Source organism: Prionailurus viverrinus, chromosome E3, assembly GCF_022837055.1.
Source record: "Prionailurus viverrinus isolate Anna chromosome E3, UM_Priviv_1.0, whole genome shotgun sequence".
NCBI lineage: Eukaryota > Metazoa > Chordata > Mammalia > Carnivora > Felidae > Prionailurus > Prionailurus viverrinus.
Window position 1 is genome coordinate 26,848,798 of NC_062576.1, and position 12,782 is coordinate 26,861,579.

The 12,782-nt window shown below is 42.8% G+C and overlaps 1 protein-coding gene across 2 annotated transcripts in view; it reads right to left on the reverse strand.

Annotated features, from left to right (window-relative positions):
• The window catches only part of TMC5 (transmembrane channel like 5), a 79,766-nt gene that overhangs the window by 43,331 nt on the left and 23,653 nt on the right, over positions 1-12,782 (reverse strand). For both annotated transcript variants that reach the window (XM_047839545.1, XM_047839544.1), the window contains exons 2-3: positions 4,749-5,730; positions 2,341-2,510 (exon numbers count right to left, since the gene is read on the reverse strand). In XM_047839545.1, coding sequence (XP_047695501.1) covers positions 2,341-2,510; positions 4,749-5,650 — 1,072 coding nt within the window. In that variant the 5' untranslated portion in view covers positions 5,651-5,730. The remainder of the gene's footprint in view (positions 1-2,340; positions 2,511-4,748; positions 5,731-12,782) is intronic.

Below are 12,782 nucleotides of genomic sequence, written 5' to 3' on the forward strand. Positions count from 1 at the left end.
ACTTTTAAAATTTTTTTTTACACATGAGTGGTCAGGAATCTTTTCGCATTTGCCTTGATCCTAACCAGTAGTAATATAGGATAAGTAAGAGTCAGGTTTTGGGTTAGAGAGACTGGCTCTTTCAATTTAGCAGCTGGGTGATCTTGCATTGAGCCTCTGAACCTCAGTTTTCCCTCTTCGCTTAGTTTTCCCATCTATAAACAGGGAGATCAGTAGTGGCTATGTGAAATTTGATTGTTCAGATTTAAACAAGACAATGAAAGTAAAGTGCTTCGCAGAGTCTTCAGGACATAGAAAACATTCAAAATCTCCTTGTCGTTATTAACTCCACTTGCTTTGGGGTAGGGCTGTGTTTCTAAATCTTTTTCATTACTGGCCCCCTAAGACTCCCTAAGGAGTCTATTTGGACATCTCTTCCCCCATTGCCCTGTCCCATGAAATTTTAATACTACAGATATACTGTGTATCTGCTTATATATGTGTATCGGTGCTTCATACATAAAAAGAGGAAGACTTTTCTGGCCTTTCAAGAATAAATTTTACCCCCCTGGGATTTATATTGTCTTCCTCCACCCCATTGAGAATGCATGGCATTCTGCATGGCATAAAGGTTTGGAATAGCCCAAATGAATGTTTTCTATGCAAACGTGTAACAGTCCAAGTTTCTCACCAATGCATGACAATGCATCCCATCCCCTCCTCTCTGCCAGCTTCAAACTCTTCCCCATCCACCCTCTCAGGTGTAATCAATTCTCCATCTGTGCCAACCAGCACTTGGGCCCCTCATTCTGTTCTTGGCTGAACACTCCTTCCCTTTTCAGGCCCCCATAGGCTCTAGATTTCTATAACATTGACTCTCGTGTAATGACTTTGCTTCCTTCACAAGACAGCAAGTCCCTATTCCTCCTGGAAGATAAGAAATTTAGAGTTTCCTTTGCTTCCCAGAGCTATACCTTTACACGTAGCAGATTCTGAGGGTTTGCATAGTCTGCTTGCTAATTTTGTGTGTGTGTAGTCTTGACAGGATGGTGTCACCCACCCACTTATGCTTTAAGTAACTTGAGGACAGAGCTGTCTCTTCGTCCCTTTGCCCCCCCCAGTAGGTTCTGAATACCCAAGTGATGACTGTCTGAATAGTTTAGGATGTGCTAAACTAAAGCTGGCCAGTGACAGCCACATAAACTAAATCTAGCCCACAAGTGACTTTGTTTGCCCAGTTCAGTGCTTTAAATTTTTTTTTTAATTTTTTGGAGCATGTAAAAATTGGGAGGTTTCACATAAAAATGCAGATTTCTTGGTGTGCTTGGGTAGCTCAGCTGGTTAAGTGTCTGACTCTTGGTGTTCATGTCATGATCTCATGATTCGTGAGATCAAGCCCCATGTTGGGCTCTGTGCTGACAGCACGGAGACTGCTTAGGATTCTTTCTCCATCTCTCTCTCTGCCCCTCCCCTGCTTGCACTATCTCTATCTCTCTCAAAATAAGTAAATAAACATTTTTTTAAAAAACAGATTTCAGGGGCGCCTGGGTGGCGCAGTCGGTTGAGCGTCTGACTTCAGCCAGGTCACGATCTCGCGGTCCGGGAGTTCGAGCCCCGCGTCAGGCTCTGGGCTGATGGCTCAGAGCCTGGAGCCTGTTTCCGATTCTGTGTCTCCCTCTCTCTCTGCCCCTCCCCCGTTCATGCTCTGTCTCTCTCTGTCCCAAAAATAAATAAACGTTGAAAAAAAAAAAAAATTTTAAAAAACAGATTTCTTCCCTCTTTAGAAATATCTGAGGATTGGGGCGCCTGGGCGGCTCAGTCAGTTGAGTATGTGACTTCGGCTCAGGTCATGATCTCATGGTTCGTTAGTTTGAGGCCCGCATCGGGCTCTGTGCTGACAGCTCACAGCCTGGAGCCTGCTTCAGATGGTGCCTCCCTCTCTCTCAGCCCCTCCTCCACTTGTGCTGTCTCTGTCTCTGTCTCTCAAAAACAAACATTAAAAAATTTTTAAAAAGAAAAATCAATAATTATAAAAAAAAAAAAAGAAACATCTGAGGATTTAGCCATACTGAGCCTGCATTCCTGCATAACCCCAATGGACCAAATCTGAACATCAGTCACCTCATGTAGGCACAGGGTGTACACACCCCCATTTTTCATAACCCCTAACCAGCCTGCTTTGACAAGTGATGATACTGCTTGTCTTCTCTAGACCCTTAGTGTTCAAACTTTGTATGGTGGGTGTTTGAAGGCAGGGGAGGGAGAAACCAATTCTTCTCTTCCTGGAACTCTTTAATGACTGCTCCCTTAAGTCCACCAATTTCTTATCAGGACATGATCTTCATCTCAACAAATGCTTACCACAGCCACTGCCAGGAGCCCCGGGCACAGAGTCATATGGATTTGCCGTCTCCATGGATTTCATTGCAATGCTTTCAGGGTAATCATCATTCTTTCTCCCAAGGATGCCCGAGGGGCTATCACCCCTACGACGAAATGAGGGCTGGATTGAAGATGTTCTGCTGAACACCCTGAAATCCCAAAATGATGGATCAATATTCATCTAGTAGCATAGTAAGGATAGTCCTCCATTCATCATCCGTCCACCCATTCATTCATTCCACAAATGCTTACTGAATGTCAACCATGTGTTAGGCATGGTCTAGGGGGTGAGAACACAAAGATAAAAACATGGGCTGTCTACCCTCAAGGAACTCTCAATCCAATCTGGTAGAGCTTCTTAGAGACAGCTAAGCAATTATAATACAAGTAGTAACTGGTGAGTACCAGAAGACAGGCCCAGGGAGTTCAGAGGAAAGAGAAAAGAACTCTGGCTGGCAGTTCAGAGGGATAGCTACAAGGAAAGAAACATCCCAGGTAGGACTAGAAGGATAAATTCATACATAAAGAGTTAGAAGGAGGGAATTCCAAGGATGAAGAACAGCATAGATAAAAGTGGGAGACGATAAACAAAAGTGTTGAATATATACAGGGAACACTACAAAAATTCATTAATCTGGAGCAATGTTCTCAATGTTATGCACATGCCACTTCCCAGGCCCCAGCCCAGACAATGACATCAGAAGGTCTGAAGGTTGGACCCAGGCATCTGTATTATTTTTAAAGTTCCCCAGGTAATAGGGTGATTCTAAGGTTCAGTCCAGGTCAAGAACCACTGTACTAGAGGTAGGGAGGGGTTAGGGGAGGTGGGGAGATGGGAGGAACTCAGTCAGGCAGGTCTTTGGCTGGCACATTAGACCAGTGCATCCTCCTTCTTAAAAGTTTGCATAAGCAAAGCAATGTGGCCTTTCTCCCAAAGCTTATGGAGAACATGGAAGAACAGAAACAAAGGAGTCAAAAGTATCAGAGGTATATTTTGGAATGATGAATCAGGCAGTGGCGGGGATAAGACCAAGGAGGCCATTTTGGGTTTTGTTTTTTAAATGTTTTATTTATTTGTGAGTGAGACAGCATGAGCGGGGGAGGGGCAGAGAGAGGGGGACAGAGATCGGAAGCCGGCTCTGCGCTAACACCAGTGAGCTGGATGTGGGGCGCAAATTACTTCACTAGCCGAGAGATCATGACCCGAGCTGAAGTCGGAAGCTCAACCGACTGAGCCTCCCAGGTGCTACCAAGAAGCCCCTTTTGATCTGGTTCTAGTAATCGTCCTATTTACATCTTGAAGACATTGTGACCCTGCTGAGCACCCAAATCTTATATCCTTATTCCTCAAGATAAATACAAGCATTAGTTTTTGTTGTATTTATAAACATTACTAGTAGAACTAGTACATGCCAGATTAGACTCCTAAGGGTTAAATTTTCACAGGGTAAAAATTTGTATAGAGTAAAAATAACCTGACTATACAATCACATCTTGTTGGCAACAGGAACTTAACCCAGAAAAAAAAGTCAGATTTGGTAGAACTAAGTCATCCAAACTAACACTGTCAATGTCCAGAGCTGAACCTAATAAAATTTGTCAATGACCAAAAATTGCTAGGAGATTAAAACGATTTTTGACAAAATTTAAATCTACAGAACCTGAGCCAGGAAAAATGGGACTTAGTGTTTTAGAACGAGCTTAAAGAAATACCAACAATGGGGAGAAACTATGATTGATAAAATCTGATGAAAACAACACCAATGCAGAAGATCAATATGCCAAATCTGCCATAAACATAAAAAATGATCAAACAATAATTTTAGAGTAAAATAAAAATGAAAGTAGAAAAAAATCAGGAGTGGCCGAACCAACTTGAATTAAAAAAAAAAACAAAACAAAAAACACAATTGAGGAAGTAAATTGACTTTGTGGAGTTAGATCTTCAAAAGATTTTCTTGGTTAAAATGCATTCCTATGCATATAATTCTGGTTAAAATGTTTGGGTTCATAACTATCAAGTCTTAACCCTAACTTTATTGGCAAAGTAGCAGAGTCAAAACAGTGAGAATCTAAATATCCTGTAGGGATTAGATGGGAAGAGGGAGAAGACTGGAGAGGGTGTTATCCAAGCAAGAGGTGATGAAAGATTATGTTCAGGTGAGGGGTTGAAACCTCAGGCTGAAAGTCCATGCCCTGGTGAAAGCCCATGGCCCTGGTGAAAGTTCATGGCCCTATCTACAGACAGATATGAAAATTTCACCACAACTTCTGGTCAAAGAAACCATCTTAATTGTCCCTAACCCAAACAATAGCAACCAGGTTCCATTGGCCTGATGGTCTAGCATGCAGCTCCGACCCCAATGGAGGGAGATGCTTATACTTACTCTCTAGTTGTTTCTGAAGTCTCAGAAGAGCCATAATCATGACCATCCTCAGCAGCTGGGTAATCAGGCTTCCCCCAAAAGTTTGGAGAGTTCTTCTGATAATCCTCAGTCCTGGGATAGTCTGGTTCCCCAAAAAAGTTTGGAGAATTAGGTTGATTCTCAGCACCTGGATAATCAGGCTCTTCTAGAGTGTCTATGTATGGATTGATTCTGGAACCAGCAAATTCTGGATTCCTTCTAGAGCCTGGATGGTTGGACATGGCTCTGGAGCCAGGGTAGTCAGAGTTTCCCTGAGCTCCAGGGTAGTCTGGTTCTCCCAAAGAGTCCAGATAATCAGGATTTGTTCTGGAGCCTGCATAGTTTCTACTGCTTCTGGAACCTGCAAAGTCAGAATTTTGTTGGGATTTAGAGTACTCTGGCTCTCTGAATGAGACTGGATGGTATGGTTCACTCAAAGGTCCAATGTAATCTGGCTCTGCCAGAAATTTGGGATAGTCTGAACTTCTTCTGGAGCCTGCAGAGTATGGATTGTTCTGGGTGCCAGGGTAGCCTGGATTACTCTGAGATCCAGGATAATCTGGCTCTGCCAGAGACCCAGGATACTCTGAACTTCGTCTGGAACCAGCAGAGAATGGAGTGCTTCTGGTGCCAGGCTGATCTGGATTACTCCAAGATCTAGGATAATCTGGGTCTGCTAGAGACCTGGGATAGTCTGAAGTTGTTCTGGAGTCTTCAGAGTATGGGTTGTTCCTGATGCCAGGGTAGTCTGAGTTGTTCAGAACACCTGGAGAATCTGGAGAATCCTGAGTTTTCAAATCCCCCCATGTCCAGTTCTGAGATCCTGAATATTCAGGGTAATCTGGATCTTCCTCATAGCCATAGTTCCTGTAGTAGGCAGACATGCTGGTAAAGCTTCTTTACCGTGGAATGTTAAAATGTTCCTGCATTTGTAGTTACTCAGGGATCTTTTTTTTTTTTTCACCTGAAAAACAAGCAAAAAAAAAGAAGGTCAGATTTTTTTTTCTTCCCTGTAGAGATTGCTGGTTATCTTCCATTATTATCTATTCTCCTTTCTTTCATGGTTGGGTACACAGCTGCCCAGAATCAGAACTATGTATCCCAGCCTCCTGTGCCCCAACATGTGACCATGACAGTGGTCAGTGGGATGTGAACAGAAGCAATATATATAACTCCCAGGGTTGTGCTGTTTAAGGCAAGGGGCACTCCTCCCTTTGTCAGTCTTCTTACCTCCCATAGGCTGGAAGGTGGAAATGATGGTGTGCCATCTTGGTCCATGTACACGAAGATGGCACCCACCCCAGGCATAGCAGCACGAAAGATGGAAGAAGCCTGGGTTGCTGATGACACCACAGATTAGTGCCAGCATATCAGCGAGGGCTTTTATATAAAAGAAATAAGCCTTTGTCTCCTGTAAACCACGGTTTTTGGGGGGGGTCTCTGACACATGTGGCCAAACTTCCATCCTAACCACTATATTCCCTTGGTTGTGGGGGGAGCAGAACAATAAACCAAAAGACTGGAAGAAACAAGGACCTTGTGAACATTTCTATTGCACTTGTGGTTGTAGGGTTTAAAGCATAAATTAGTATTAGTGCACAAGAAAAGAACACTTAATGGTAACTAGAGGACTTGGGTAGGAAGACAATTGCTACCATCCCTTCCAGTTTGAAATTGTGTTTTTGTGAGTTCTCTGAGCTCTAATCTATAGACAGGGTATACTTTCAAATCAGAAATAATGGGATTTTAATTTCTGAGTGTGCTGGGTATCTGTTGTGTTTACTTGCCTATTACTCCTTTTCCCTTCTTTTGGCACCAGTGCCCTGGTTTTCATCTGGGCACCTGCCCCTCCCCATTCCTGACTCCAAGGACGGTCACACGACCTAGGCTTAGCCAATCAGGAATGGGTATATAACCCAGGATTTGGTTCAGGAATGGGTATATAACCCAGATCCGTCCTCCAGGAGCTTGACTGGACTAACTGGGAAAGATGACCTCTTATTTCACTAAGTTGCCAAGGTGATGGAATGTAAGCCCAGAACCAATGGTGTCGTGTCTATAGGAACAGAAAAGAAAATAAGTACAGGAGAAAATTTAAAGGAAAAATCAGTAGGATTTGTGGACTAACCAGATACGGGAATGGTGAAGGGTAAGGAAATGAAATGACAAAAACAGCTCCATGGTTTCAAGCCACCGTCATTAGATAAGTAGTGATGTCTTTGAAAGAAGGAAGTAAGACCATTTTTAAAGTTCAGCCAATGTTTACAAGTTTATCTCTATACAAACGAAAAAGGTTAGACTCTGTTGAGTAATCAGAGCTGAAGAATTAATCTTCTGCCATTACCTGTAGTCTTAGAATATGCACTCACCAACTCAATTCCATATCCCTCAGCATAGTGGAAGTCAATTATTCATTATTTTGTCCCTGCCTAGCACCCATTTCTCTCTTTTATGATAACATTTTCCCTTGAGTAATACCTCTTCCCCCTCTTAGTCCATGTGGGCCAGGTGTGGACTTATGACCCAGTCAGAATTCTCTTCTTTCTGGCCACAGACATTGGGTCAGGGAACATAATCCCATCAAAGTCAATGAGATTCAATTCTGGGAGTTTTGTCAGAAATGCTGGGAAGAGAGAGGCTCTCTATTTTGGCTGGATATGGAGTTAGGAAGCTATAAGACTGAGACTGCCAGGGGTCATCAGTGGAGGAGGCCTGTCTGAGAGTGATGTCGACAGGGAAGAGTGAAGAGCCAAGAGATAAACAAAAGAAAGATCAAATGTGGATGACAGTGTTTCAGCACCTGAATCCAGCCATGCCTGCTTCATAGTGGGTACTTGAATAATTACATTCCCTTTATTTTTTTTTTAGTTTATTTATTTTGAGAGAGAGCACGTGCACGTGCATGTGCACAAGCAGGGGAGGGGCAGAGAGGGAGAGAGAGAATCCCAAGCAGGCTCCGTGCTATCAGAGCAGAGCCCAAGGCTGGGTTCAATCTCACAAACTGTGAGATCATGATGTGAGCTGAAATCAAGGGTGAGATGCTTAACCGACTGAGCCACCCCGGTGCCCCTCATTACATTCCCTTTAGACTTAAGTTAGTCTAAGTTGGGTTTCTGTAATTTGCAAATGAAAGAGAAAAGTTTTGACTAATATGTCTAGTTTTGCAAACAGAAACATCTACACTTGTGAGGGCAATTAAAACTAAACGCTATATGATAATGCAAATTATTTCTCATAACATGGAAAATGAACCCATTCATTTGCTTATATGTAAGAGCACAAGGAAATATATTTATGATCTAGGATTTCCACAGCCTACCAAAACCCCAGCTGTTACATCTAACACGGTAACTGATGCCTTCTAAATTCAAGAAAATGAAAACTGATACAATGCCACCTGAAGAGAAATGAGTGTGTCTGCCAAAAGTCAGAGTGTTCACAGCTGCTTCTTGTCCATAAATGCCAGAAATCGAAACAACCAAACATCATTCAACAGCAAGAGAAGTCAATAAACTGGAGCATATTCATACAATGAAATACGACACAGAAGTAACAGGACTGAACTTCTCTACTACAAAGACATAGTTGTAGCTCACAAACATAAGGATGACTAGAAGGCTCAAACACAAAAAAAGGACAGACTGTGTGACACTTATCCAAAGCCCAGGAACAGGCAAACTAGTAAATGATGACAGAAGTCAGAATACTGATTACCCTGGGGAAGGGAGGAGATGGGAAATGACATGAGGGGGCCTCTGGGTGCTGGAATGTTCCATATGTTGATCTGGGTGATGGTTACATGTGTGTGATGGTGTGATGTGTGTGTGTGTGTATGTGTGTGAAAATTCATCAAAGACACTTAAGAATTGTGCACATCTTGGGGCCCTGGGTGGCTCAGTCGGTTAAGTGTCCAACTCTGGATTTCAGCTCAGGTCACGATGTCACGGTTTGTGAGTTTGAGCCCCGTGTCCGGCTCCAGGCCAATAGTGTGAAACCTGCTTGGGATTCTCTCTCTCTTTCTCTCTCTGCCCCTCCCCCACTCACACTTGCACTCTCTCTCAAAATAAGTAAATAAATAAATAAACATTAAAAAAAGGAACTGTGCACATCTCTGTAAATGTATTTGTCCTTAATTTTAAAAAGGAAAATGAAAAAGACCTAAACCAGAAGCCATAACACAAAACCCTCTGTTTTCCCACAGGGTTATAAAGCAGTTGGGGGAAAGGAAAAAAATAAAAAAAGAATAATATGGCTCACAAACATTTCCAATTTTCTTATATGTATATACCACAGAAAATCTGAATTAATGAAAATGAAAGCTAGGTAAGGACAGGACACACTATCTGGATTGAATCATCTATCTACGTACTGCTGTGAAATAAAAGTGGTCAGGAACCCAGCCCTTGACATCAGATATAACTGTATTTAGTTGCCATCTGCTGGCTGTGCAGAATTGGGCAAGCCATTCAACCTCTCTGAGTCTGTATACTCAGCCACCCAATCCTGACAAGAATATCTCATAAGGCTATTATAAAGAATGAACGAGATAAGTCACATAAAGCCGTTGGCACCAAGGAACCATGCACTGAAAAGAAGCTATTATCTACCATTATTTGTATTTATGTGTAATATAAACCTTGGCAACTTCCAACAGAGAGGGGTGTTGGTGGACAAAGTCACACACTCAACCAGGACCTGACTAAAAAAATAGACCATGTTTTATAACAAAGTACAGGGAGGAGAACTCTGTGTAATTCCTGGGCTGATGTAGTGACTCTAATGAACTAGATTTTGCTGTGAGCTTCTTATTAGCCCAGACTGAAAGGGAATCATGACAGGTTATCTAATATTTACTACTTGTGAAAAAGAGGAAATATACCAGTTTTTCAAGAGGGCCACACTTCTCTCCCAGGATGAATTTCTGAAAAGAATGTGTCATAAGAATGTTTCCAAAGGGATCAGATAACCACATAATAAGCCAGGGTTCACGGTCACCAGCAAAGAGCTCAGAGGCTCTAGCGAATACACGCTGAGTTGCAGGGGGGTGGAGGGAGGTCACCGTGAGGTGATCAGTGGCCCCTTGCAGAAAGGCAGCAGCACACAGCTATTTTTAGGCAATAGGTTGTGAACAAAAGTGACTGTGCCACTTCCAAGCCAAGGCATTTAATAACCAAAACACAGCTTTCTAGCTCCATTTTTCCTGCAATGGCACTATCATTTCACATGGGGACCCCATTCATCAGCCTGCGTTCCTGCATGACTACGCAGGGCACCGCCCACGTCCACCAACCCACAATAGCTCTTATGGAAGCTTTTTTTTTTTAAGTTCATTTATTTATGAGAGAGACAGAGACAGAGAGACAGAGCATGAGCAGGGGAGGGGCTGAGAGAGAGGGAGACACAGAATCCGAAGCAGGCTCCTGGCTCTGAGCTGTCAGCACAGAGCCTGCCGCGGGGCTCAAACCCACAAACTGCGAGATCATGACCTGAGCTGAAGTCAGATGTTTAACCAACTGAGCCACCCAAGCGCCTCCCCCCACAACGGTTCTTCATGAGCAAGAAATAAATTTTATGAGTTAAACAACATATTATATGTTCATATAAGATAGATAGGTAGGTAGGTAGGTAGATGACAGGTAGGTAGATACATAGATTTTATATGTGATCAGCCACCAATTAGTTCCAAGTTTGTTGGTACAGTTCTATGTTCCACTAATATCACCTGACAAGAGCTTACTTACTCCACATGTTTTTCACAGCCCGGGCACAAATGGTGCTCTAACCACTACCACCTGTACCCAGACAAATTCCTAAACAAAAGGCTAAGCCCACAGATAAGGACTGGAAAGGAGGTGGGAGGAAGAAATAACCACAAGGAAATAGTCTTGTATTGACTGTCAAATGAAGTGGGAGTTAATCTTCTGAGAACCTTACTTATGGTTTCCTGTTACCTCTTAGAGAAACAACGATCCTGTCCTTTCAAAAGAATAATTTTGCTTTGTGCCTTGGGACAGCACTAAGATACTTTTCCCCCCTCCAAATTGTATTGCTCTCCTAACTTTCCAATAAAGGCTATTGAACTATCTGTTCTGAGTCCTCCTTTTGACATCCCATTGACATCCATTTCATCCTTGACATCATCCCATGGGGTTTCCCACTTTACTGTTCCAACGGTTTTCAATCACATCCCCGAGCAAAGCAGATGCCTTCTAAATCTGTTAGGCACTGGACTCCCTGTTTGATCTTGCAAGGCTCCTGGTTTGAACGGGAGACCCTAACAATCCTGCATTTGTCATTCAGCTAGTCCACGAATGTTGGGGGATGAATTACGTCCTACAGTCTTGATGAAGTCTCATTCAGGCTGTTTATCTGCATCTCGGCTGCCTCTTGGCCTTTCTATACTTAGGACACTATAAGCCAAGGCAAGCCACCCACAAGCTTGGTTCTGCAGCCACCACGTGGCCCTCAAATCATAGGGACATGGAGCCATTAGTATTGTCAGGCCAAATTTGGAGTGTGATGACAAAAAAACTGGAAACAATCCAGAAACCATGAAGAGAGGATGGGCCAAGTCAGTAACAGCGCATCTGCACAATGGAATATCATGGAGCTATAGAAAAGAATGTTGAGATCTACACGAAGGATCAGAAGATAGCTTGGTATGTAGGGCTCCTCTCTCTAATCTCCTTTTTCTGTGTCCTGCCCCAGGCTAGAATCATAGCCATGCAGAAGTGAATCACTGTGCAAAGATTAATTTTGCTAATTGAGGTCAGTTATTACCTGAAAGAAAAGGAAAGAGAAGCCAGGGCCTTGTAAAACAGCAGATCTGACCACCACCAAATGCAGAACATCACCCCATAAGAGGCAAAGCCAGACCAAGAATTCTAATTTCAGCTGTACATTTTACCTTTTATTTATTTATTTATTTATTTATTTATTTATTTATTTATTAGCTTGGCATCACACCCAGTGCCAGGCCCAATGCCCCCAATGCGGAGGGTAAACTGTGACCGTGAGATCAAGACTTGAGCTGAGGTCAAGAGTCAGATGCTTAACCAACAGAGTCAGCAAGGTGTTCCACAGCTGTATGTTTTATCTTTTTTTAAAAAATATTTTTAAGTTTATTTGTTTTGAGAGAGGGAGAGCGAGCAGGCAGGGGAGGGGCAGAGAGAGAGGAAGAGAGAGAATCCCAAACTGCCTCTGCACTATCAGCACAGAACCTGATGCAGGGCTTAAACTCATGAGCTGTGGAATCATACGCTGAGCCAAAATTGAGTTGGGTGCTCAATTGAACAAGCCATCCAGGTGCCCCACATTTTATCTTTTTAAAGAGATGAACTTTGTCATGCCAACAAGTGACAGGGTAAACCTTTCAACCTAAATGAAATCAATATTGCCTATGTTAGCTACATTCCAATAAATGATATAAGATACATGTATATTAAGAGCCACAGTCAAAATTACCAAAGTAATCCTTTAGAAGTTCTTTCTTTTATTTTTTTTATTTTATATTTAAAAAAATTTCTTTAACGTTTATTCAGATTTGAAAGACAGACAGCATGAGTGGGGGTGGGGGCAGAGAGAGGGGAAACACAGAATCTGAAGCAGACTCCAGGCTCTGAGCTGTTGGCACAGAGCCCAATGCGGGGCTTGAACCCACAGACCGCGAGATCATGACCTGAGCTGAAGTCAGACGCTGAACCACCCAGGTGCACCAATCCTGTGGAAATTCTTAAATAGTTCTAAAGAGCCACCAACCATTTGGCTTGAGTGTTTTGAATTTCACTGGTGACAGTCCCCAAATAGTTGCACTAATTTCCAACAACTGTGGGTAGGTAGCCTTTTCACCTGCACACTGTCACCCGAGATGGACCACTGGGAATATTCCCCAAATTGACCTTTCTTCCTTTTCCCTGTATTACACCCAGTCTGACCATATGCAGCTTGCAAAAAGTCAAGTGCAAGATGTGAAGATAGAAAAACAAGAACGGTAGGATTAGCCTCAGTTAAACTAGG